Raw genomic sequence first — 27,660 nt, 5'->3', positions numbered from 1 at the left:
CCCACAGTAAGGTTAGGTTTGCATTTTCATAGTTAATGAAACGTATTTTAAAATAGTGTTAAGTTTACTCGGATACTTTTTAATTGTATTTATAATGAGTATTCGTAATGCAATAAATTAGTACATTAGTATCGGATAATGTATATTTATTATTTACGTTTTATGTAAAGTTTAATTTCACATTTATTGTGTTGAATAAAATAAATATTACTTGAAATGCTGTATTTATTTGAAATGAAATGCAATTTATTTATTGAGTTATAATATTAGAGGCTTGTAAAGATAAGGGACTACTTTTTTCAGACAAAACTAACATTTGAACATTCCAGAAGTTTTATAGCAAAAAAATTAAAAATGATATGGTCCAAAATAGAGTAGGTCGGGAAAAATCTTAACACAAGCAAAAGTTTCTTATCTATGCAAGCTCGTATTAAAATATTTTACGAATATCAAATGGATTTGGTTGTATTGTGTTGAACAAATATTAAAATGGTTGATTTGTACTGGAGCTTTTATTTATTTACGAAATTAATAAATTTGCAAGCACCTGATTCAGTAGGGAACTTAAACTCATAAAGAAAAATCTTATGCCTAAATTTAGTTTTAAGAACTAAAATAAAACACGTTATGAAACTGGTAAAAAATAAAACAAGTTAGATTTAATTTTATTTTATTACACATCAATATTAAAAGTAATCACTACAATAATCAAATAATAAAAATAACCCTGCAGTTTACATCCGTAGAACAAATACGAATGAAGATGTAAAAGAATTGTAATGCCCAGTTTACATTATTCCAGTACAGCAAACCAATTGCAATGAAAACTGGCATACTGCACAAAGACTAAACTACACTTTGTGTTCGATTATATTATTCCATTTGTACAGTGCTGTATGCTTTGGACTGGAATATTGTAAACTGGATAATAAACAAATAAAACTCGATTTCATAACGAAAAATGTAACTGAGCTTCAGATGGCACATTGTTCTCTTTCCGACAAAAGGGATTAGAGAGAGATGACTATATGTTTGTGTTACTGCTGTTAAAACTCATAGTTACGATATCCGATTTCAAATTCGAGTCGTCATTTGAAAGATCAAATACGCTTCAGTTTAAATTAATATAAAAAAATTGTTATAGCATATTTGGTTTAAAATCTTGCTACATCTTAATTATATTTATTAAATGCCGTGTTTTATACTTAATACAGACCTGCTGTTTTTCTATAATTTCCAAAGATAAGGAACAATTATATTCAAATATTGTAAGTACATTAATGATTTTCAATGTCATGTTTTATAGTTGTTGATTATATAATTTTTATACAAGTGTATAAAGAAATTTCTTTGGATGTTTTAAAATAATGAAAATGTACTTGAAAAGACTTATAATTACACAGACCTGCTGCTATTCTTATTTACTAAAGATAAAGAACAATAAAAAATCATATAACTATGACCTAAAAAAAAAACTCTAGTAGTTAACATATTTTATGCAGATAAAATAAGGTTACTGTTATGCATTGATTTCTGCCAGAATCAATTTTAATTCAGCCTAAATATGGCCGCTTAAATGTTACCAAATTTCGAGAAAGTTTGAACATCTAAGGTTGAAAGTAGAAACTCTCTAGGTATATTACTAACCAATTTAATTTAAATTGCTTGTATATTATACATTTTAAGCCTACTAGTCACTACTGACAATTTTAATTAAACAGTTCGGAAAAAAGGTTAAATATCAATTGAACTGTTCATGTAAATTTTTGACGACTAAACTCAACAAACTGTTCTGTTAAAATTGTCATAAGTTGGCTTTAAAATCAGATATAATTTCAGATGCAAAATATCAACTTAAAAGGGTAATGTTAATTAGGAAATCTTGGCGTGTTCTATAAATGTCTATTTGTAATAATTTCTAAACAAAATGTTTAAATACACCGGTGTGAAAGATAATATTCCACTAACGGGACTAACGCTCGACAGTTTTCTAAAAGCTTAAGTTTACTTTAAACCATTTCCACTACTGCTGCAGTCGTGCGCGACAAATCCTTCAGTGGAAGAATGCTGCAAACGTCAAGACTTAATCATCACGCCAGGTGACGAGTACATCATCAGTGCGGTACCGCTGCGTGATGGTGGAGTCCGCAAAGTCAGTCTTAGCTCCGGATTGGTAAGCTAGGGCTCCAGCGTGGGCTATCATAACTCCATTATCAATACAGAAGCGCTCATCACTAGCGAACAGCTTCGCCCCTCTCTCAGCGCACATCACACCCATCATCTCCTGCAGACGGATGTTACAACCTACCCCACCTACGATAAGTACCTGAAGATATTGTAAGAAAAAGTTTATTACAAAAGTAAACCAAAACTGTGATACCAAATGACTAAAAATGATTATACTAACCTCCTCGGAGCCGCAGTGTGCCATAGCCCTTTCAGTAATCTCCACCAACATAGCAAAGACAGTCTCCTGCAGCGAGTAGCACAGGTCCTCAGGAGTATACTCCTTCAGCAGCTCAGTAATCTTGTCTTCCATGTACGAAAGGATGCCGGAGAAACTCACATCCATACCTATGACAGTTTTTTGTGTAAAAGTGCTTTTAACAGGCAAATAGTGAAACTATTTTTATACAATTTTCTTTTACGATGCGACAGAAGTCAAAATTGAATTGTTTTAGAGTTTAAGTGTGGTCTTTTCATTTAAAACCCTGTTGTATATTTAAATATTTAAGCATTCATCTGTGAGGGTTTTAAACTAGTATTATTTGAGTAAGAGAAATTGTTATCAAATTAAGTGACAACAAAAATTACCTTTAACACTGTAGGGTAGGTGTAAATATTTCTTTCCCTTTTTAGCGGCTTGCTCAATGTTATAGCCGGGGCTGGGTGCATTGGACAATTTCAACACCCTGGCAAATCTGAAACATAATTAATAATAAAATATTGCTCTACACTGTCATATCCTCTTCCTTTAACTATCCTTAATTATAAAACAATCAAAACACTGTACATTTGGTAAAGTTTTAAATACAAACCAATTTTGTTTAATACTATCACCAGCGTGAATTAAAAAAAAGCAAGTAGCCTGTGTTCCAAACTCTCCTCTACATATAGGCCAAATTTTATTGAGATTGGTTGGCCTAACAGTTAGGCTACAAAATCTAACAAACATCCATCCATCTAAACTTTTGCATTTATAATTTTAGTAAGTTAAAAACTAGATCAATGTTTAAATACCTGTCTAAGCAGTTCCCAACAGCAATATCAATTGTCTCCCCAAAGATTCTGTATCGCTGGCGAGAGTAGGCGATGATCTGCGTGTTCCCTCCACTCACGTAAAGTACTGTTGGGTTTTTAGCCTTTGTTATGAGGCGCCCCATTTCAATATCTAGATTTAATTGGTTAAGGAAATTATATTTATCCAAAAAGTAATACCCCAGGGAATACCTAGACATATGTTATATGATATTTAAGTTTGATTGTTTATTATATTTCCAATGAGAAGCTGTGGTATTATTTAAAAGCTGTAATTGGTTTAAACAGCCTTTTACTAAAATAAGTGTACAAAACAAAATTCGGATAAATACATAAAGAAAACAAATTCTGAAGATCAAAACTGTAAGTCTAAGAAAAAGACAATACTTTGAATATTCTTTTAATGTATTTTTAGTTTAAAAAGGATACGCCCAATGCAATGATTGACTCCAATGATTGGCTTGTTCCATATCTTAGAGCAAGTGCGGGCTACGATAGCACAAACCAGCAATGGTGCACCCATCCCTGGACCCTTCGTGTAACACACCAGATCAATATCACGAGGAGAAAGACCAGATTCAGCAAATGCCTCTCGCATTACTGTATGGATGTTCTCCTGATGATGTTCTGCTGTCTCACGGGGTAGAAAACCTTGAAAGAATATACTATTTAATAATTTTTATTCACATACTAGCTTTTGCGTGCAAAACAAAAAAAAAACAGCCTATGTTTTCTTTCAGACTATCTTGTAAATTTGAGACTAAATTCATTGAGGTCCTTTCAGCAGTTTAGGCTAAAACCTAAAAAATATCCATCCATCTAAACTTTAGCATTTATAATATTAGCTAGATAATTGTTAAAAATAAACATTCATTTACCAAACACAATGGATAATAAAAGACTTTCTTCAGTAATTGCTTATGAATAAATGAAAATTCTTTATTCTGTTTTTCCTTTTAAGATTTATGTTATGCTACTGAAAATATGTTTTCTCACATACTATGAATCTGGTTTACGGTTGGATAAAGTTTAATCCCACTGAATTTCAAAGTAAATCATAACGTATGTTAATAGAATCAGTATGGAGCATGCTTCTATGTATCACATGTTAAAAACGACAATCTTTCTAACTAACTAAATAACGAGATTTATGCAATATAAATGTATGTAAAATGTAAAATTAAAAATTATTTTTATATTTAATATTTCAATTGATTTAATATATTAATCGTAATTTGCGACTAACCTTCTCCAGGCGGAGTGATGTATGTACGCCTGCAATTAGCAAGGATTTTACCATCTTTAACAATACCAACGCCAAGCTTATTGGCACTTCCCTCAAATCCAATCGCAGTAACCATGGTTTTTATTACACCACTTGATTTTTATTACAAAATTTAAGATTGTTTACAAATTGCGGCTTCAGCAAAATTGATAAAGAAAACGTCAAACTGACATTGATAGTTTTAATTTATTGATCTTTGAATTTTGCAGCTTTAGATACCAGGTTTTACTCCAAACAAACCTAAATTTAAAAAACTATCTTAATTATAAGAATATTAATTCCTTTTAACATGCCTTAATTTAAGATTAGAAATCGATCCATTTCTTCAATTGTTTCAAATACAAATACTAGTTTAAGAGTAAAATAAGTAAAAATAAAACAAGAGTTTAAAGAACAAACACACTGTATTAGGAATGAACAATAAGCGACATACAGCACAAAAGCTTCATTTATATAAATAAGGGCAAATATCTCTATTGACATAAGATACAAATTACGCTTACGAAATACTAAAAAAAAAGTTTTTAATTAAGCTTCCGCAGTTTGATCATTAACTTCATCTACAAAATCAGCCATCATGTCCTCTACTGAAATACCGTCTGGTTTAGATAATTTATCTGTCAAATTATCAGGTATTTGAGTTAACATTTCATTAATGTTACCATTAGGTTTTTCAGCTCCATTAGTTAGTGTTTCATCTGTAGTAACAGTAACGTCTTTAGTTACTTCTGGATTAATTTCTGCCTCGTTAGTTACTTCGCAATTAGATGTTATTGTATCTTTAATTTTTTCAACATTATCGTTTGACTCGTTCGTTATAATTGTCTCTTCTTTGTCAACAACTAACGCTATTTCATCAACTTCCTTTGTTATATTTATTTCGTTATCTTGTGAAGTTAGGGCAACTTGACCACAAGTTATTTGTACATCGTCTGTATCATTAGTGCTTGGTAGATTATCATCATCTACTTGATCTAAAACTCTCACTTTATCGACCGCAGTTGGTAAATCGTAAGCTACTTCCATAGACAATGTTTGGTTGTCATCTTCGTCATTCGATACATTTGTATCTATCTGAGTTTTAGCTTCATATATACTGTTGTTTTCATTTACTGTCTCGTCAACATTTTCTGATAGTTTTTCAGAATCAATTACTTGAGATTCAATTTCATTCGCAGTTACTTCTGTAGTATTTTGTACGTCCATATCTTCATCATTAGTAGTTGCATCTTCAGTAATTTCCTCTTCATTTCTTTCAATTTCTAATTCTTCTGTCCCATCTTTAGAAGAATCAGTTATTTCAACAGAACAGATAGATTCACTGCTCAAACTTATATTATCTTGATCCAATCGTGGTCTCTTCTTTGTTGGTTCATCGCGGATTGTAATTACTTCAATATTTTCTTCATCAGACAATCTGTAATTATTAATTAATAAGCAATATTAATACATGATGTCAATTCTAAAAGTCTTATGTTTCTTAAAATACACATACCTGTCTCCTAAAAGTTTCTTCAATGCCTCTCTGTTTCTTTCGGATACAACCATTGATTTTTGTATGTGGGTTTCTTTTGGCACTTCTAGAGCAAAGTTAATTGTAGGCGGAGAGCAATGTAAATGCATTCTTATATCCAGTAATGCTTGCGAACAGAATCTCGATATCTAAAATAATAATAAAATTGTTAATAATTTAAGGTACTATTAAATTTATGATTATTACTAATACTAGCCATGTTAGTTAAATATGTATGTACTAGAAATATAGTTTTTTTTATAATAGTAAATAAAATACCATTAAATAAGCGGCGTACGCTTAGAAAGTTTTAAAAGTCTGTTTGCTCATACATTAATTTTTATTAATAAAAAGATTCCATAATGTATTAAGATATTTTTTTAAAGTATTACTAGATCTTTTACACAAGATTATACACTCGATCAGGCTGACTCGGCTTCGACTCGACTCCGCGTAGAAAAATAAAATAGTGACAAACATCCATTCATCCATTCATCTATCCATCTATACTTTCGCATTGTTTTAGTTAATTTACCTCTATACATTGGTTATTTGATAGAGTACTATATAGCTGCAGACAGTACTGCGTGGGGGGCGGCACTGACGATGGAGTAGTTTTTCTACAAACTTCCAACGTACGTAATAATGCTAGAACATACTCATCAGAGTATAAATTAGCATTAAAACATTGACGGACTAAATGTTCTTGAAATAACTGGAAAAAAAGTATTTTATTATTATTTAAAAACACAACATATGCCTATATCTATACTAATATAATAAAACGTCAACATAGTTATATAAGAAGCAATCACAGCGAGTTTTTTTAATAATTACTCTGTAATAAAAAGACCTACATTTACGATACGCTTTAACCAATATATTTTCACGCTATTAGATGTAGAGGATAAATAAATTAGAAAACAGTCATGTGGGAAAGGGAGAAAAACTACAAGCTAATAGAATCAAAGAAGCAAGGTTGCCATGATAACGGTAATTATTAGCTAATGTCAGTACCCTTCGTTGTTTTTTATGCATTATGACACTTGCTATAATAAAAATGTAAACAACAATGTTTTTATAATTTCAAGCGGATAAAGCCACATGGGAACAGCTAGTATTGTAATAAAATGTGTACATACTTTATGCGTAGTCGGTTTCATAAAAACACCACAAACGGACAAGAATATTTCTGCAAAACCCAACGATGCCATAGCTATGTCATTTTTGACATCTTCAAATCTACAATAAAAAGAAAAAAAATAATGATACAGATTATAAATTTTAAACAAATATATTTGATATATTAAAAAAAAACTTACTCAACAACTTTATTCTTTTCTCCTGGAATGTGTGAAGATATTGAACTATCTTTTAACATTTGATTTTGAAGTTTTCTTCTAGCTTTTTTACTTAGATTTTTCAAAGGTTGTCCTCCACTCATCTGTTTGATCAAACGTTATATATATACTATATATATACTACTATATATATATAGTATATAATCTTATACAAAATTATAGAAAATTGGATCTTATATTATATAACCCTACGGGAGTAGGATAAGGAGGATGATGATGATGATGATGATGGTGGTGGTGATGATGATGAATGTAAAATTAATAGATAAATTAATGAAAAGATCCCACATATTTAAATGTAATAAATTACATAGCTAAGATTTTGTTTTATCAAAGAGAATGAAATGGTGCAATAACATCTCGGGTCGAAGTATACTTACTTATATTTACTTATATAAGTAAGTATACTTCGACCCGAGATTATTACTTATATTTAACAGTGGTAGATCCTTTTTTAACATCTTCGCACTGTAAGGCCGGCTCGCCCAGTGCTATACCACGACCACACAGAAGACAGTCGTCAAGTGGGAGTAATTGTGGTACCGGAGGCCTAACTTTAGTCCTTTTTTCTTCCCATCCTTTTTCTCATAATAGGATGGAAAGGGAATGGGGAAGTGGAGGAGAGGCTTAGTAAGAGGAAATATCCTCTTTATGCGTCTGTTGATTAAGGGTAGGCAACGCATTGGCCAGGTGGCCGCTTGGTCGTTTGCCACCTTATAAAAAATAACTTACAGTGAGTTGTACTGTTTTCTGTAGAGGCGTGATGTCTTGTATGACTAGAGTCGCGAGCTCGTGTTCGTGCGCGAGGCCCGCGGGCCGCAGCCCCAGGGCGCTGAGCCAGCCGCCCGCGCTGCGGTAAGTGTGGCTGCGGACTTCTCTGTAAATTATCACATTCATACGATATGTTCAAATGTTAACTCTTTAACTATTTTAATATATTCCGTATTCTTATGTTATTTGTTAATCTGCGCTAATTATCAATACTATTTAATAAAAAAAATAATACAAAAAAGTAATTTTTCAGGTATTCAAAAAAACCATGTGATCATAACCTAACAAAATTTCCACCATACAAATACCCATATATTATTGTTACCCATCATATTAATATTATAAATGCGATAGTTTAGATGGATGTATGTTTGTTAGAGTTTATAGCCTAAACGGCTGAACTAATTTACATGAAATTTGGTAAATATAGAGCATAGTCTGGAAGAACACATAGACTACTTTTGTTTTTTTTTTTTAATTCCACATGGACAGAGTCGCGGGGAAAGGCTAGTATAACATAGATTTTGATGTGGCTGTAATGTTTAGATACATTATACTTAGTTTATTTTAGTTAAATTAAATTAATTTTTCAGTAACAAAGGCCACCATTTAAAACAGATAACCTCAAATTTGAAATATTAAAATTTATAACAGAAATTTAGTATTCTACATATTAATATGTTAGAAAAACATTAATGAAAATTTTATTAACACTATATTTACCTTGAGCTTTCAGTTTGGTTGTCCGATGTCCATCTGAATGTTTGCATCACTATTCTAAATACTAGCGGTGAATATGGTATCAAGTTTGCTCCGAGGCTGAAATAAAACATTTACCAGCATTTACTTATAAGGTTAAACAATAATGTAGGGAATAATGAATTTATAGACCTATACATTGTAGTAGAAATTAAAACCTACATAAACTTGGTTTTTATCATAGTAATAATAAAAATCAATTAAATTTGCAATAACTTGACTTTAAAACAAAAACCCCAACTTTCTAAGTCAAATTGATAAAAATACTCAAGGACATTGAAAATTATTCAGGAATAAAAAAGAAAATTATGATATTTGAGAACCAAACTAGGTCTTTACATTTATTTTCTAAAATATTAATTATCACAGCCTCTTTAGGTACTTAATGATAACTAATGACACTCAAACCAGTTCCGCCATTTAGACTGTAATCTATTACAATAGAATTTACATACATACAAATCCACATAAATAAAAATAAACTTACAACCACAATAAAATATTACACTTTTTGCTAATAAGCTAAATATAACAAGATTAATAATATAATAATTTCTTACCAAGCAATCAGCGCATCTAGTGTCCTTAGTGCTTGGATTTTAAGCGGACCAACATCTGTGACTTGAGATTTCTTGGCACTGGTAACACTCAACGAACGCACTATTACATTCAATATAGTCTGTGGCTGTATCGGTTTTGGAACTGGATAAATCTCACTGTAACAATAAAGTTTAAGTGTTAACATTTATTGTATATTTTGCAAGTGGCAGAGCCTGCTTTAACATCTTCGCACGAATGGGCCGGCTCGCCCGGTGTAACACCACGACCACACAGAAAACAGGCGTGAAGTGGAAGCAATTCCGCGTTTCGTCTGATAAGTGTGGTGCCGGAGGCCTAATTTTAGTCCCTTTCCTTTTCCACCTTTTTCTTAAGAGGAAAGAATGGGAAGGAAAAGAAAAACTCTTTATGTGTGTCTCCTCCTCTGTCAATGAAGGGTATCGTATACGCATCTGCAATTGCGATGTTTATGGGCAGCGGTGGCTTTCTATTTCGGTGGATTCAGGTGGCCGCTTTCTCGTTTGCCACCTCATATTGTAAAAAAAAATACTAGCTACGACTCCGATCGCGTGGAATTAAAGAAAACAAAAATGAGCCTATGTGTTCTTCCAGGCTATCCTCCACATCTATACTAAATTTCATCGAAATTTGTTCAGCCGTTAAGGCGACAAACTCTAACAAACATCCGTTCATCTAAACTTTCGCATTTACAATATTAATTATGAAATGTGATAAACAAACATTTGATTGTCGATTGTTTCGCAGCCAATTGAACTGTTTAGTTGCACAACTGAAAATCGAGTAGTGTGACCTCCATATAAGCTCAGAGGAATCAAAGCATGACTAAACAGTTGTGCGATAGTTTAGTCAAACGTGTGCGCGCTCCAACCCTTATTTATATGGCCGAATATTGAAAAAGTAATTTAAATATGTGACGTTTTAAATTAGGCCATGTTTTAACTCCAAATTCCTTTCAAATTGATATTAGATAGTTAGGGGCACTTTCTAATAAGTAATTAAAGATTTGTTTTAATATTTGGTCATTGGTGTATTACGAGAGAGTAAATATTACTTACACAATCATAGCTTGTATGAAAATGAATACGTTTCTAAGTCGAGTATGTAACAAAACTTGTCTGTTTGTTGCACCTGAATTTGCAGTAGAATTTATTTTGGACAATGCCAATGTAAGCGGTGAATTTGAATTCTTCTGCATATCCTTCTGAAATAAAGATAATTGCATTACTTACTAATTAAAAAAATATAAATTAGGAACTAAGTAAATAAAACTACATTATTGTTTGTAAAATTGTATGAATTAATTTAATTTAAGTCAAATATGGAAATACTAACTCAATAGATGTCATTTTCCTTTAAAATAGTACAACTTGTATCTTATTTCTTACTAAAATTGTAAATGTGAAAGTTTAGATTGATGTTTATTAGAGTTTGTAGCTAAAACTGCAGAATGGATCTCGATGAAATTTTGTACAGATGTAGGCTACACGCTTGTTTTTTTAATCCTGCACCAACAGGATCCTGGGCGAAAGCTAGTTTAAAATGAAAAGAATTACATCTCATTTAGGAATTTGCACTGTTGCACTGTTGCAATATAGAATTCAATATCAAACCTTTTTACTGCTCCTCTGATATAATTCAACAGAGTCAATAAATAGTGCATCAATAAGGGAATGTGCTGCATCACATAGGAGAGTCATCTGATCCCGCCAGGCTGACTTGGCTGTTGCACTTTTTTCTTGTGGCCATGGTACCTAGAAACAAATACATGTATAAGGTATATTGCTGTAAAACAACAATAGCAAACATATATTGTTATAAAACAGCTAGAAATCATTCATCATCCACCTGCCCTTGTCCATACCGAGGGTTGGCACTGTATGACCTCCATACATCTTCATCAGCTATCATATCGGAATTCAATTCCTACTTAAGAACATACTCTTTCAAACCAAGTACCTATTTCAATCCAAACATGATTCTTTTGTCTTCTCAACCTTTGTAGCCATCAAATCTTAATACTTTCTTGTTTATATCCCCATAATATTGCCGCATGTCAATAACATACTAACCTTTAACAGTGGAATCTCATTGAAACACCTTATAGTATTACAAGGTGTGAAATATACTAGTTAAGAAATTTAAAATAAGGATCACAGATATTTTTACTACATTCATTTATAAATTGTTACCTGTTGTAAAGTTTGAGCACATTTAGCTGCTTGTATGACATCATAGTTGTTATTGCTGCTTAGAAAATGTGTGAGATGTGTTTCTATAGTGCTCTTATGTGTTGAACAATATCTTGGAAACCTGTAAAATTATAGTTCAATTATAGTTCAACATCATACACCTTATTATAATTTTAATATATGTACAAAAGATTAGATTTATTAATCTCTGAAATGGATTAATGGACCTTGATATTTGGAACAGATATATAAAAGAATCGGCAAGAATACATACGCTACTTATGTTCTTAATTTTGCGCTCACGACGTCGCAAAGACAAAAATCAAAGTATGTGTTGAAATTTTGGTAACAACAAGATTTATACTTTTTTATAAATGCAGTCATAATATACGAAGGCAAGAATTATATAGGTTATAATACCGGCTAAGTACATCCTCTAATGCTCGCAGCCATTGATAACAATTTACTTCAGTATGTTTAACTATATTTTGGAAAAATGACGTCAGCACTTCTTTAACTGCGTCGCTGTTATTTGGGTCCACTTCAGACACTTTCTTGAATATTTCAGCTGTAAGAATCGCATAATACGTTACAAAGTGCCAAACAGCAAAGATACAAGTTTTTAAAGAAGTACATACACATCTTGGTAATAAATCAAAATTTCTTCCCATAAGATTACTTCTCCGTTATTTTTCAGTCATAACTAGTATTAACTACACGAATAATTAATAATTTTTGTGATCCATTTTTGACTAAACATGTGTTAATCTGACAGACAAGAAACAACAAAAATGACAGCAGCAAAATGCGATCTGATTTACGCAGTGACTGTAAATCCAGAAGATTAACAACGAAATAAGACAAAAATTTCGGAACAACAAAACGAAAGTATAAATGTTAAAGTGCAAAATTTAAATTACTAAGACATGACTTTAAATATGTATTTCATGGGTCCCTGATAAATCATCCTACTCTTCTATAAAAACGTGTCCCGATTTTACTCGTTTCGTTTCTGTCATTGTCACATTGCTGTCAAACAACAAAACAATTGTCCCACTATCTGCAAACTGTTTTTCTACCAAGTTATAGCTGTGTAATTTATGTTTAATTCTTATTAAATGTAGTTTCTTGTTTATGTTGTATGGACTAGCACACAATACCCCCACAATATTAAAGATTTCGTTTAAAAATGTCAACATTCACAGGCTTTAGTGAAGAAGACTTAAAGCGAATCAAATCAGCGGAATCTTTCAAGAGCAGCGGTAAATGCAATTATCATCTTATTACTTTATATTTACATGAGAAACTTACCACGTATGTTATTTACTGGCTTAGTTCCTGTTACGAGACAGTTCTTGTTAGATGTATTGTCTTTGGATGTGTTTTGTTGCACATGTAGCTTGCATTCAAATGTTTACGTCACCGGGAAAAAATTAAACATCACACGTATTATAAATATCGTGAGAATTAGTCACATCTTCATTTGTAATATATTTAACAATTAAACAAAGCTTTTTTTTAGTTACACTGATTTAGACTTAGTTTTGAAATGTTGCTATTAAATGATTACCTGTTTAATAACATTGTGTAATTAAAAATCTTTAAAAAGTTATACTTTTGTTATATGAAAATATTTATAGGTTAAGTTTTTTTAAAGAGGTTAGTTTAACAAGCCATATATATTTTTTTAGATCATTGGTACTATATATCATACTAATGATCTATTTCTAAACTAATTCATTCATATGAATAAGTAAAGGTTAAAATGTGCACATTATCATTATCATTATCATTATAATTAGATGTTTTATAGCATAAACATTTGAAATAAGTTTATTATAGTTCTTGAGACCATGTTATTTAGTGTTATTATGTGCAATATGGATTGTGGATGCAAGGTGAATTAAAAACCTGTGTTATTGATTATTAACACTTAACAATTAAAATTTTCATGAAACTTCTTAAATAAGATTCTTAACTTTTTGCTAAGTTATATTGGAACAATTCCATAGGGGTTATACTTATATTTTATTAGTTGTTTCCTGACTTAGTTCATTAAGGGTATAAAAATAAATATGCTTAAGTCCGATTTTTTTAGCAACAATAATTTAAAAAATATAACCGACGCATATATGTTTCTATACCATACAAATAAAAATAATATTCTCTAACAGGTATAATTGATCCTGATTTTGATTTAAGTAACATACGTAAGATAGATAAAATTGGTGCAAAACCGAAAAAAGGAATAATAAAAAATATACCACCTGTTTTACGTAAACAAGATTCGGACGATGCTATAGATAGTATAGAATTTAGTAAATGTAAATTAAGCATAAAAACACCAACAACACCTTCAGAGCATACTCTTAGCAACATTGATGATACAGAAGTAAAGATAGAAGATATAAAGAATGATACAGATGGAGAAAATGGAGAATCCAATAGTTTATCAGGAGTGGAGATTGAGAGCAATGATAGGAGAGATAGTATTGTAACACCAGATATAGTGAGAGGTGTTGAGAATTACTCAGAGGATGAACTGGCGGCACACAGAGTGAAGCTGCAGGAACTGCAACTAAAGCAGAAGTTGATGGAAGAACAGAACAAGAAAAGAAAAGAGATGCTAGCGAAAGCGTTAGCTGACAGGTAATCGAAATGTCTTTGAAATTAATAGTAACTTTTAAAGAATTTGGTGAATGCAATCATTTGGTGTATATATCTTTGTTAGAGCAATTTCTTTTTTAAGTATTTTCTAAGTATGTCTTGCAAGCTGATTGTAAATTTAGCATGGGCATGGACGAGGTGGGGGGGGGGTCTCCTAAAACTTGTGAAAAATATTGAATATTAATGGTAGCTAGCCCCCCCCCCCCGAACATGTAGCCTAAATCACCGGTTGGGGACGACTATTCTGGTCTTCACGCTATTCTATTATCAACAAAATCAAAACGGAAATGTACAATCAAAAAATGCCAAACATAATCCAATATCATTTATCATAATTGCAAATAGTTATTACGTCCTCCTTCCATTAGTTCTATCGAGTGTATGAAACATCAATTTTTATCTCTACACTATCAGCCTATCTTAAAATACGTTGCGACACAGAGCTAGTTTTGGCGAGCGAATAGTCGATTTCAGTGTTGTGATAACTGTTCAATTTCAAGTATGTGCGACGTTTACTATGAGCAAATGGTATTACCTTCTCACAAAAACAATATGGTAAATTTAAATCTTAATTTTTACTTATATTATAACTGCAAAAGTTTACATGGATTAATGGATGGGTGATTGTTACAAAGTCTGCACAACGGTTAAACGAATCTCGCATACATGTAGAACGTAGACTGATGTATAGGCTGATAATTATTTTTTTTTAAATCCGCCCCGACGGAGTCGCCAGCAATACTTAAATTCATATAATTTTAAGTCCTTAGTATTAAGTAATTTTAAGGCTTTTTAGAACACGTAATTTTAATTCATCCAATATTATGGGTTACGATATCTTCATAGGAATTGTTATATCGTCGTCGATACCAAGTTCCAATTTCGATAACAGAACTCAGAAAAAACTTCTTGGCATGTTATGGAAAAGTCTGGATAATTGCCATTTGTGTTGGTGATGTTTCCCAATACCTGTATATAGTTAAACTGCAGATTTTTAATTTTTGAAACATCCTTTTTAGGACACGACAAACAGAAGAGGAAGTGTTACGGCTGGAAAAAATAAAAAAAGAATTACAAGTATTAGATGGACAGTTCTCACACGATGTAGCTTTGTTACGAAAGAAGATTGACCAAGCCTGTTTGACTTATTCTGACGCAGAGTAAGTAAAAAAATGTTTATCATCCCTTTAATGTTAACTAAGGACGTTGAAACTTCCTCATCTTCGTCTCTCGTGCTCTTTATTAACAAATACGAGAATTTGGTCCTTCGAGCAGAGCAAAGTACGTAGAAAAATATTTACAATTCTTTTAAGTTTTGCCGATTTTTACGGGATTCAAATTTTTAATATAAATGAAACATCATAAATTCCGAAGTTGTCTCTATTTTTTAAATCTCTGTTTAAATTTCCAGAAAACAATATTTGAAAGTGGAAAAGGAGTTTCTTCAAGCGAAAATCAATTTGCAGAAGGAAAAAGAGAAGAAAGAATTGCTTACTGAACATTTGTGTGCGTTGATTACGCACAACGAGACGAGAAAAGCGCAGAAATTGGAAACTTTAATGTTAGAGCTTGCCACAGATAAGAAAATTGTAGTCAGCGAGACTGATCCGAATATTGAATCACCGATAGAAAATGAAAATTCTATTGTGGATGGCATTGATGAAAGGAATGGCAAAATGGTCGAAATTACAAACAATAGTTGAGTTTAAAATAAATTTTATTTTTAACAAATTCTCTAATGTTAGTGTTATCTATGTCTTAATGTTGCCAGTATCGAAATATTTTATTACTAAATAACTTCCAAATATATCGGTGCAATTATTTAAAAAAAACTTTACGTATGTGCCTTATTACTTATAGATATCTGAACTTATCTATTTAAATGTTTATAAGAAAATACGTCATGTAAAACATGACAAATTTTAGTTTTAAGGTTAGATATATAAAATATTATTTTGCATTTCAACTCTGTTTAAAATTAATATTCTGTATTACGATTATTGACTTAAATTAATTTCTATTCAATGACATCAAGAATTAACATATTTTTGTAACTATTTATACGATAATAAAAAAATTTACGACATGAAGGGATTTTATTTTTAAATCTAAGGAAAATTTCATACTTAAAATTTCTAAGATTTATTACATTTGGGCTTACAAAACATATAGATTTATATACAATTTTTGTACTGATGCATCAAGTTATAAAATTAGAATGAAATGAAACATTCTCAATTTAGAAGTATAGTAGTATACTCTTGGAATGTTGAAAATAATTTACAAAAAAAATAAAGAAACAAGCGGATAGAAAATCTACGGAATAGTTTCAATGACAAAATGTCTACAGTTTTTTTGCGAACGGTACAAAAAATATCAAGTCTTAGTTGGACTTCAAAGAACTATGTACACGCATAGAACAATATTTCTTCACAGATATTACAAACACGACATCCGAATAGTAACAAATCGATAATTTAATCGATTAAAAAGTATCGATTCCTCGTTTTTTAAAAATCGAACACTTTATATTTAAAACTGTGAGTTATTTTTCTATCATTATCTACATAAGACAAGAAACTTAGTACAACAAATACTGATCCTTTTCTTCGATTATTGCTTATTTTATAGAAGAATGCTCATCGACACTTTGTGAAGAACATTCTTCTGCCCGTATGCTATCCCCAGTTCCAGTAAGAATACTTCTTGTTTTCTCCTCGTAGAATAGCTTTTATATTAACATCCGCGTCAAGAAGTTCCTTTCTCTTTTCCCTCTCCATCTTGATAAGTTCCAAGCCGCGTTTCGCAGCGCAATGATATCGCTGACTTAATGACGCCTCGGATCCTTTTATCCTCGGAATGTGTCCTGTATAACCAGCTATTGGTGGAAATTCCGGTGATATTGAGTGCTCTGGAATTTAAAAAGGTTATGATAATTGTGTGTATGATACATAGGAAATGACGAAAATGACATTTCGAAAAATTAGGGTAAAAAGGAGATGCCCATGTTCAATCTCTAATAGTGTTATCTAGTTCTTAAGATCGTGGGTTCAATTTTCAATTCACTTAGCATCAGATTGTTAATAAGAATAGTTTTATGGTCGATATGAAACTATTAAAAGCTTCAGAATGGCCAGATTTTTTTAAATAACGCTATGAGTTTACCAAATCAAATGTAAATTGAAGAATTTTGCCTACTTTAGAAGGACTACAGAATTATACCTTTGTATTTATTGATCTCTTTGAATTTATTTAAATCGCGTCGTATTTCATCTCTGGTGTGTATCGTCTCCATTTTGGGAGCACTCCTTGAACGTATGTAGCTTTTATTGAAATCCGCTTTACGTCTTAATTCTCGCTGGTTCTCTGAGAAATCTGCCATACAGTCGTCGGCCGCGCGGCCGTATGACTTTCCATATCTGCAAATTAAACATTAAAAAATTCAGTTTCTATACAAGTGGCATTGTATTGCAAAATGCAAATATCTGAATGAAAAATGAAATATTTTATATATTACAAAAGTATAACAATCTACACTGTCCTATCATACATTATCTTCAAATCGCTTTCCGAAAATACCAACACCCTCACATTAGGCCAGGCCTGTATCGTGAGGGTTTTGGGAATACAAACACTGTCCGTATTAAGCCAGCGTTGTTTAGCGAGTATAACCTCGGCAAGGACGTGGGAGCCGTTACAACTGTTAAAAAAGCTCGATACCGATGGTAAAAGCTTACCTGAAGTGCATGCCGGGCACGTAGCCAGTGTACCCTGTCATGTAAGCCGGCTGGCGATGCTTCACGCTATCGTAGACGTCGGTGGTAGGTGAATTGCGACGCGGCATTTTGTCTAATTCGTAGTTGTCACGAGGACGGTATTCTAGAGGTTTACTGTAATAGACGTGCTTGTATAGTGCAAATTAATGTCAACTAAGAGAGATATTATTCCCGGAATTTTTCGTTAAATTGGTTAAGGAATGTCGATTAACGAAAAATTAACAAGATTAATCTTTAGTAAACTCAAATATCTTACTTAAATAATCCCTTGCTTCGTATTTCTCTAAGTATTTGCCGTGTGTTGTCTCCGTAGCATTTACCGTATCGGAATTTGAGCATAGGACAGTGGCCAGTATATCTGAAATTAAAATAAATGATACTTATTCCAGACCGTCTTATGTTATGGGTATTCATTATAGATGGTTTAAAGAAAGCGATAGTCAACTGTTTAGTATTCCTGAAGGACTTGTGTATCTCTGTAATAACAAAAGCTATTGACTAAAGTAGAAAAGAAGGTCGTAAGCTTATCTGAGTTCATGATACATATCTTTGAGGGCGCGGGCTATAGAGGTCGTGGTGAAGTTTTACTAAGCAAGAGCTTAGCGATTAAATACAAAAGTTTCATATTGACTTTCTTACACTGTCGATTTTATTTGACTAAAAATGTTTATGGAATTTTAAAAATATTTGGTATTTCTGGTAGGTTATTTACGTTAATCACGTTTTTTTATACTTTGGGATCATATTTGAAATATCGAAATGTTTTATGGTTAACCTTGACCTAGATATGCCATTGCCAAATCAAATTCAAACCCCTTGAATAGCGATGTATTTAATGGTGCCCTAAAAAGATTTTCGTGAGTTAATTTCCGTGAAAGCTTCGTTATTGACCTTGTAATTTGTGAATCGATTGACGCGTTGAATGTGGCTCTAGAAAACTATATAAACACCTGATACGAAGCATACACGCGAAGGTACTAAATAGTCTGAAAACTAGGTTAGTTATATTATTGTAAAGCATTTATAGAACCTAGAAACGTAGCTCAGTACTTATTCAAATACTAGCTTTTGCACGCAACTCCGTCCGTGCACTTCAAAAAACCAAATGTTAGTAAGTACCCTATGTTTTCTTCAAGACTATCCTCTATATCTATGCCAAATTTCATCGGTTAACCGTTTAGGCTACAAACTCTAACAAACATCCATCCATCCATCTAAACTTTCGCATTTATAATATTAGTAAGAAGTGAGATTATTATATAGGAATCTTTAGCAATGGAAAAGCTGCAAATGAAAAACATTATACATTTTTTTACTAATTTTATAAGATATTTAACTGCTAGTTACTAAACAGGTCTCTTAGTGTAACTTGAAGGATTGCTTAAGCAACTATAAAAATACTCGATGTTGCAACAAGGGCTTGTCTACTAATCAGTAAAAAATACTTAGAAATAAAACCTATACAACGCAAACAACCGCAAACATAGATTAAAAATTAACCCATTGCCATCGCAGGCATTAAGGTAGACGTTTACTTCTGTAATTACTTTTATCGAATGTTTCACATTTTCCCGCCAATCTGCACGTAGAATCGCAGGGCGGGAGCGGCGGTACCTGGTACTTTCCGCACGACTTTATTTGCGAGTAGCACAGATACAGAAATACATACCATAACAATGGTTGTTCGTGTTCCAACGTTCATTTGATAGTTTTTGCAACTTCAATAATTTATGTTTTCTATTGCTGGCAAGTCTTAACTCTTCATCTTGTAGAAGTAAAAGGAGGTAAGAGTAAAAGCCCTTGCTTTTACTCTTACCTCCTTAGGTAAATAGTAATAAAAATTGAAAGTAAAATGAAAGGGTCATAAAGTCTCTCAACGATCAGTCACAGTAAAGATTAAGGTGACAACGTGAAGACTATGGACACTTTGGTAAAAGAAATCATAATATTTTGAAATAACCTACAATCCATGATCGAATTCCGTTTCACCTCGCAAAGCGGTTACGCAAACTATTCATTTGTTAAAACGTTTTTTCTTTTGTTATCGTGGGAATAGTTGAGGTGACTTCCGTTTACGCAATACGTAGATATCAGATTCTCATAGTTATGTAAAACAAGGATACTCATATCCTTTGCTTTCTTTTCATAAATATTTCACTTGTAGATCATACTTCATGATTCATACTAATATTATAAATGCGAAAGTTTAGATGGATGGATGGTTTTTTAGAGTTTGTAGCCTAAACTGCTGAACGGATCTCGATTAAATTTGGCATAGACGTAGAGGATAGTCTGAAATAGCACATAGGCTACTTAATTTTGTTTTCTTTTTAATTATTTCCGTGCGGATGGAGTCGCCGGCGTAAGCTGGTAGATTGTAAAATATTTTATGCAGTAAAAATCGCATATCATTTCTGACTCATGAAAAAAAAAGTTTTACGGGGGTTTTGACACTGGTAAGGTTAGACTAGAGGGCACTGTTTAGTCTATACCTTTATTTTTGCCATATAAATATTCCACTTCATTGACCCGCTTAGCGTGCACCTGTATGTAGGTCAAGTTGGACGTCGCTACAAATTGATAGTTGAAATGTAGAGGAAAAAAAGTAAAAACGTTTCACATTATGTCAGTAACTTCTAGAAGCAATGAAAAAGCACATCGCTTTCTTACTGAGATTAAAATTTAGGTACAAAGACTAGTACTTTAGAGCTTTAAAATTTGTGGTACTTCTCGTAACATTAATTATTTTAGGTTATAAAAGCACAAAAAAATCATAGTTCGATCAGTTTAGGGTTCAATTATAATACTATCAGGTTACATCTGGGGCTACTAGTTAAGGGTCAAACCACATACCTTTTATGTCGTGTAATTGCATAGCTTACATTGATTGATAATACTTTTACGGTAGCTTGAACAAAATAGGGTCAATTCAAGGAAACTAAACCACAACTGGAGCTTTGTGTCATTCATTCATTAATCCGTCGTAAAAAGTCAAACATTGACTTCAACGTTTTCTGATACTAGTAATTTTAATAAATGTTTTTTGCGAAAGTTATTTCTGAATATACCTACTGTCATTGCTTGGAGGGAAATCAATTGTCCTTTTACACACAAAACATTTCTACTCTTACTTGAATTAACAGTTTTTAATAAATATTTCTGTATGGCTCTCGGGTTTTATCAATGCATACGCACACTTACGATGACAGTTATAGGATGCCATGAATCAAGCCATCCAAATAAAGAAATGTTATTCTCCATTGGTAATTGTTACGCGAATCTGTTTACACTTGTAATTACAATGTCACAAGCAATAAGTGTTTATTGTTTTAACGTTTTGGCGGTTTAGGTCACAATGTTGTATATTTGGATAATCAAAACATAAACCGGACAATGGTGACAAATGTAAACGATAAAAGGAAACGAACTGATACTTCTCCGTTCATTGTAACCCGCGAAACATCAGTGGCAGCACGCAATGCGGTGCCTTTGCCTATTTCTTTGTTTCTTAAAAGTTGTAAACGCGATGTACTATACTACTATAGGCAGGCCGGGCTGTATAACCTACAATAATACCTGTAAGTATAATAAAAAAACTTAGTTTGTGGCGTGTTTTTGGTATGAACCTTGCTAGAATTATTAGATATCAGGACTAATGTTTTCATTTACAGGTGTAACTTCTTGTCCCGAGAACATGCATCGTGTAGACAGCGAGTGTCGGCCGACGCCATCGCAGCGCACCTGTGACGAGCCGGTTGCTATGCCAATGGGCGTTATCTGCGGCTGGTCGAGATGTGATTGTGATTTTCCCTTCGTTTTACATCTACCTTCGGGATATTGTTTTGCTTATGAAGACTGTCCTTGAAGAAAATGTGCCAAACGGTGTTACAGGTTACAGCGTCATGATAGTGATATTATTGTAAATATGTGTATTAAAGTGATAAGTTGTAGTTTAGATGGTTTATATTTTCATAGTGCTTTTTTTAATTTAATAGCGGGCGCACATCTTTGACTAAACTAACGCACTGTTGTGCGATTGTCGATTGTTTCGAAGCCAATTAACTGTTTAGTAGAACAACTAAACATCAAGTTGTGTTCGCAACACGTCGATATAAGCTCATAGGAATCAAAGCGAGACTAAACAGTTGTGCAATAGTTTAGTTAAATGTGTGCGCCCGCTCTATTGTGATTTGAAAAAAAATTTTAACGATTGATTGCGAACCAAATGATTGTTAAATAATCTATCGATCTCCTAGTATTTTACTCGGGTTAAGAGAAATTTGTTTTGAGTTAAATCTAACAATCATAAATTTTAAGTTTGTTTTTTTTTAGGTTAGAAAAATATTAACGTATTAAATGAAACCACTGTCTTGTATTAACGAAATAAAAACTGCCAAAATAGTTATGAAGTTTGTAAACAAAGCAATATTCAACACACGTCATTATTTTTATATAAAAAAGCAATATGTGTTAGAAATATCCTGGATAATGACGTCACCCAACTTGGAATGATGTTTAGACCCTTGTAATTTACCGCTTCAGCACAACGCAATTATAGGTTATCAGATTTTTGTAATATCAAATCTACGCACATGATATTTTCAAATGTAATGTTTTTCAATATCGATCAATGCATTTAATTCCAAAGTAAAATTCATTTAATACGTGTTTCATTTTTCATACCATTTTCGTATTAACTCAAAAATGACATTTAAAAATGTTTATTTGTTTGGAATATTATTAAAGTATCAGATTGAAATAAAGGTTTGATAAAATATTCGGAGAAAACAAGCTAAGATATAGTCTATAAAATGATCTATTTATGTAACTATATTAAGAGCGCGCGCACACTTTAGATTACTTTATCGCACAACTGTGTAGTCGCATTTTGTTTCCTATATCCTTACATGGATGTGCACACAATACTCGAATTTTAGTTGTGAAACTAAACAGTTGAAGGCTGCGAAACAATCGACAATCGCACAGCGGTTGTGCGATAGTTTATTCAATGGTGTGCCCGATCGAAATGCTTTTATTCACATTAATTTAATACTTTCCGCTGACTTGCTAATCTATTTCCGTACGTTAATAGCGGAGCTCGGCAAACCATTTTGTCCGATTGTATCTTCAGGAGGGAAAAGATCATATAGATAAGGGTAATAATACACTGCTACTTAAATACAAGTATGTGGGTATTGTATTCAAAGCAGAGGAAAGAGTAGCGTCGAAATAAATACATGTAATTTGAGCTTTATTTAATGTCCTATCACTTTCGTTATAAAAGTAGAGACAGCAATACGTTGTAGGGTTTCGTTAACTCTAAAATTTTAATAGTTTAAGGGCCTGTCCCAAGAATTTGTAAATTGTCTGATAACAATCCAGTGTTTAAAATTTGTGATGGTAATATCGGGTTTTGTTCCGTTATCTGACAGTGACGTCATTTTTAAGCTATCTGTGCCTCTATCAACCAGTGATGGGACATGGCTTAAATCATGCTAGTATTGCAATAAAAGCCTTTAAATGTATTTGTTGGATAACGTATTGTAGATTTTTTATAATTCAATATGTTAATTTACATTATAATGTATGTTAGGTATACTCAAATAACTTCAATCAATTTCAAATAAAATGTCGTAAACTGGGTGCGGTGGACAGATTAAATAACAGAGGTTACTCATTGTGCCTGTCAATTGTAGATTCGGTAATAGAACATGCATTTATTGGGAAATCTCATTCAATCTAATGCCTGGTTTACACATGGCCAATACAGCTACAGATAACATGGACTCAGTGACACCGGTTAATGTTCATGTTGTTTTGATGTCAGTTCAGCAAGAGATTGTTATTGTCCAACTGCGTTGGCCTAGTGTAAACCAGACAGTAACTATTTGTGACATTGCACCACGATTATATCGAATTTCATTATAGATTTTTTTTTACAAAATACACTTTTTATACTAATATTATAAAGATGAAAACTGGGCAGATTTTAAACATTCATCGTTAGAAAGGTAATGTATCTGTGAGTAACATAGGCTACATTTTTTCATTTCTTTTTTATTATTTTTAAATTTCAAGCGGACGGAGTCGCACACAAAATCAATATAACCATGACTTTTATTATGTTGAAAAGAAAATATAGTACAATAATAATACGTTTTTATATTGCGATGGAAATTAATCGTAATATTGTCATTACAGAAAAGATAAAAGAAATCCGCAATAAAAGATGCAAAACTACATTTCCAATTATCAGCCGAGCGTAACTCCATTCAAAGAAATCTGTCAGAGGCTTTCGAAAAAATCATATTTCCGCTAATTAATTCAACAGACACTACAGTAAATTGAATGTTTAAAAAAACACTTTAACAACAAAAATAAATTGGGCCTACAGACCAAAAACATTGCCACAAGATTACAAAGCGTGTAAAATAACATGAGACGCTTTAAATTGTAATAAAACAGTCCAAATACGACATTTCTGTAATGAACGGAACGATTCAATGCTCATTAGGCTTGTTAAAATATTTTCAGAACTTAAACTTGTTGTACATTGCACGAGAAAACTGTTGTGACGTCATCGAAAGTATAGTCGTGCACATTTTCCCATCATTTTGTTACATTTTTAGACGAAGATTTAGTTTAAAAAAAATCAAAAATAATTCTTGTTATAGGTACGCGTTGTTGCGTTTATTAAAGACGCGCTCCGTCGGCTGTGAATCGTTAAACTACATTGTTACCACGACATTTACGAACGATTTCACTTCGATCTATGAATTCTGTATATTCGTAATGCATAAACAATTAAGTGAAGTTTGTCCACGTGTTTATTATTTATGCACTTGCATGTACATACATACATTCTAATATTTATGACTTATATATTACGAGCTGTCGCCCGCAAACTTCTTTAGAGCTTTGGACCACCCGTTACGCCATTTTGACAGCAAGGAATTAAAAAAAGTAGGCCATAATATGCCAATCCATGTCAGCTACCCTCCAGTGAAAGTTCGGAGATTGGCCGGAACAAACGCGGCTTGCGGACAGACAGACAGACTAAATAAAAATTAAATGCGATTTTCGTTATCGGCAACGCAAATACATAATCTTCCCGAAATCTGGAATTTTTCTTTTGATATTACAGACAGACATTTTATTATTTGTATAGATGTAGATAATAAAATAAGATAATACTATTTAGTGATATTTCAATTTATATTATTTAATGATATTTTAATTAAAGAAAAAGGGAGGATGCTTTCAACTAATTTGAATTTAAAAAAGGTTACAATTAATACATATTTGAGCAAATAACTATTTTCAGATTCTTCATCTATTTTCCGTTGATGTGATACATTAGTTTATTTTTAACATATGTGCTAATGAGAAATTTTTATATGAGAGTTCTCACGCGTATTTGAATTCCTTTTTTTATGATTAACATCGAGCAGCATATTTTAGCCTGAGAAAGTGGATTCTTTAGTAATAAATACTTCCAAACAACTCGTCAGACGATGATGACTATACGCTTTGGATCCATTTATATGTTGAAGATCAAAAGTAACGCTTTACCTAATAACTTTTCCTTTGAAAATACCTAAATCAAAATCTGACGGGTATCTACTACCATTAGTAATTTATTTTAGTCGTTTGCTCTCTTGGATACAATTTGTCTATTTGGTCTCCCTAACAGGTCAAATTATACAAAAACTTAGTAAATTAAAATTGTTTCTATGAGGCTTTAACCGCAAGATTTCGCATTTCACAAACATTTTTTTCCTAATTATTCATGCCTTAAAGTTAAACAGTTTGTAAATCTATAACTTATACCATGTACAGGGTTTTTATTAAAATACAAAATTGTTCTAAAACATGGAGTGATTGCCGACATCCTACATAAAAAAAATGTATATATGCTTTATTGTGTTAGTAAGAATCACTGGAAAAATCGTACTAAACACACTACTTTATTTTTCTTTTTAATCTAAGTCGTAACTGCTGATCTTCTGGTGACGGCACCGACTAGTTTCGTACCCGTCGTGGGGCCATCTTCAGGTGGAGTGCCGTTTTTAATTCGTTTAGAAAAATGTCTCCAGAAAGTTTAAGTTATAACTGCTTTATTGATAAATGTTTCTAATAGAGATCAGCGTAGGTATATTACTTGAAAATACCAAACATACATACTTATCTTCCTGTTTTCTATGTATGGAATAGATTGTTTTATAGTCAACTTACCCAATCAAGCGCGTTACTGTACGGTCAATGTGTCATGGACGTAACACTCACTGTGATACTTGAGCAATACGTAACTTTAAACCAAATATCTAGAATCTTGATCTAGGTAAACTGATCTAGTATTCAAGAATTTTTTGGGCTATTCATCCTTAAATAGCTGATATTGTTAGCCTTGGTAAACGACAATATCAGCGATATTAGCATCTCGTAATATCGAAATAAAAAAACATCTAGCGTCCCAAGTCGACTTTTCACGGATCTAATGCTGATACAAAAGTTTATTTACATCACATAAGAAACCTCTAAAATTTTCAGTATTTACGTCAAAATCAACAGAATTAACTTTTATTTATACCATGTAGTGATAGTGATAAGAAAAGGGTGTATTTCAAAACTCCTATAGTCTTAACAAATACTCTTATGTGGACAGGGTTCGTTCGACGCGCAAATACGAAAAATGTTGCTATAAAAGTCAAATAAAAGTTTCTATTTTGAATTTCAGCCTCCATTTATAGTAATTGTCGTAATTTCGTCAACAAAAACGTTGCACAATATCTTAAAAATAAAAAAATAAATTCAATATTTATCGTTAGTATCCATAGCAACTAAGCAACTCTCGACTATGTCAGTGCTTCCATTTTCAAAATAAAAAACGTAGTGTTTTTAATAACACTTAAATATTTTCTCCATCATAAAGAACTCAATGGTAAAAAATCTTTATCAATAGTAGTTTGGTTGTGGTGTTCTTTAAAGTATATATTTAACTATCTTTTCTTGTGGCGAATTTTTCTTCATATTTGCAAACATATTTTTATAAAGTGATTTTGTTAAATAATCTCTAAATACTTTTTCAAAAGCTACTCACCCCGGTATAAAACATCCGTTGGGCTGTGATAAATAATTCTGTTTTTCGCGCCCGCTAACATCAACCCACATGATTTTCTAAACGTTTGTTTGTATTACGGCGATATTAAAAAACGACATTGTACGACCTATCGTTACGTTTGCCCACCAAGCGGTGGTTGTCGAGACTAATGCACGGAAAAATTAACGTTCTATTGCTGAGGTGCTTCAAAGGAAAAGTTGTGATTTTTAATTTCATTGCGCGCGCAATAGAAATCTTGACAATTTTACTACTTCAAAGATAGTTTTTAACTTTGCCTTTGTGGCGGTAATTTTCTTTATATTTAAAAACAGTGTTTTTTATGTTGCTTTCTAATTGTCATTACCTTTGCAAAGTTTCGCTTGTAAACTTTTAAACAGGATT

The 27,660-nt window shown here is 32.1% G+C and overlaps 4 protein-coding genes across 5 annotated transcripts; 1 reads left to right on the top strand and 3 right to left on the bottom strand.

Moving 5' to 3' along the window:
- Window positions 1-653: 653 nt before the first annotated feature.
- LOC106100254 (probable tRNA N6-adenosine threonylcarbamoyltransferase) lies at window positions 654-4,697 on the bottom strand. Its single transcript, XM_013279049.1, has 6 exons — window positions 4,505-4,697; window positions 3,688-3,909; window positions 3,241-3,391; window positions 2,815-2,921; window positions 2,408-2,574; window positions 654-2,326 (listed from the first exon to the last, which is right to left on the bottom strand). Exons 1-6 carry the CDS (start codon window positions 4,617-4,619, stop codon window positions 2,084-2,086), a joined length of 1,005 nt encoding a protein of 334 aa, XP_013134503.1. The 5' UTR covers window positions 4,620-4,697; the 3' UTR covers window positions 654-2,083.
- Window positions 4,698-4,928: 231 nt separating this feature from the next.
- LOC106100299 (proline-, glutamic acid- and leucine-rich protein 1-like) lies at window positions 4,929-12,506 on the bottom strand. 2 transcript variants are annotated; one of them, XM_013279123.1, is made up of 13 exons: window positions 12,354-12,506; window positions 12,136-12,283; window positions 11,716-11,836; window positions 11,137-11,277; window positions 10,582-10,727; window positions 9,508-9,663; window positions 8,912-9,007; window positions 8,150-8,294; window positions 7,379-7,500; window positions 7,199-7,298; window positions 6,592-6,771; window positions 6,039-6,205; window positions 4,929-5,960 (listed from the first exon to the last, which is right to left on the bottom strand). In XM_013279123.1, the coding sequence occupies exons 1-13, from the start codon at window positions 12,355-12,357 to the stop codon at window positions 5,072-5,074; spliced, it is 2,415 nt and encodes an 804-aa protein (XP_013134577.1). In that variant the 5' UTR covers window positions 12,358-12,506; the 3' UTR covers window positions 4,929-5,071. The 2 variants fall into 2 exon arrangements, with proteins under 2 accessions (XP_013134577.1, XP_013134578.1); XM_013279124.1 differs by having other exon boundaries at window positions 10,582-10,724.
- Window positions 12,507-12,735: 229 nt separating this feature from the next.
- On the top strand, window positions 12,736-16,309 carry LOC106100258 (RAB6-interacting golgin). The gene is made up of 4 exons (XM_013279053.1): window positions 12,736-12,977; window positions 13,890-14,364; window positions 15,402-15,542; window positions 15,794-16,309. Exons 1-4 carry the CDS (start codon window positions 12,905-12,907, stop codon window positions 16,083-16,085), a joined length of 981 nt encoding a protein of 326 aa, XP_013134507.1. The 5' UTR covers window positions 12,736-12,904; the 3' UTR covers window positions 16,086-16,309.
- Window positions 16,310-16,537: 228 nt separating this feature from the next.
- Window positions 16,538-27,434, bottom strand: LOC106100305 (protein FAM166B-like). Its single transcript, XM_013279129.1, has 5 exons — window positions 27,259-27,434; window positions 18,415-18,516; window positions 18,120-18,272; window positions 17,605-17,801; window positions 16,538-17,293 (listed from the first exon to the last, which is right to left on the bottom strand). Exons 1-5 carry the CDS (start codon window positions 27,327-27,329, stop codon window positions 17,061-17,063), a joined length of 756 nt encoding a protein of 251 aa, XP_013134583.1. The 5' UTR covers window positions 27,330-27,434; the 3' UTR covers window positions 16,538-17,060.
- Window positions 27,435-27,660: the final 226 nt, after the last annotated feature.

This window comes from Papilio polytes, unplaced genomic scaffold (genome assembly GCF_000836215.1).
Source record: "Papilio polytes unplaced genomic scaffold, Ppol_1.0 DF824058.1, whole genome shotgun sequence".
In the NCBI taxonomy this organism is placed as follows: Eukaryota; Metazoa; Arthropoda; class Insecta; order Lepidoptera; family Papilionidae; genus Papilio; species Papilio polytes.
The sequence above is the reverse complement of the archived record's forward strand: the minus strand, read 5'-3'. Positions and strand labels throughout refer to the sequence as shown.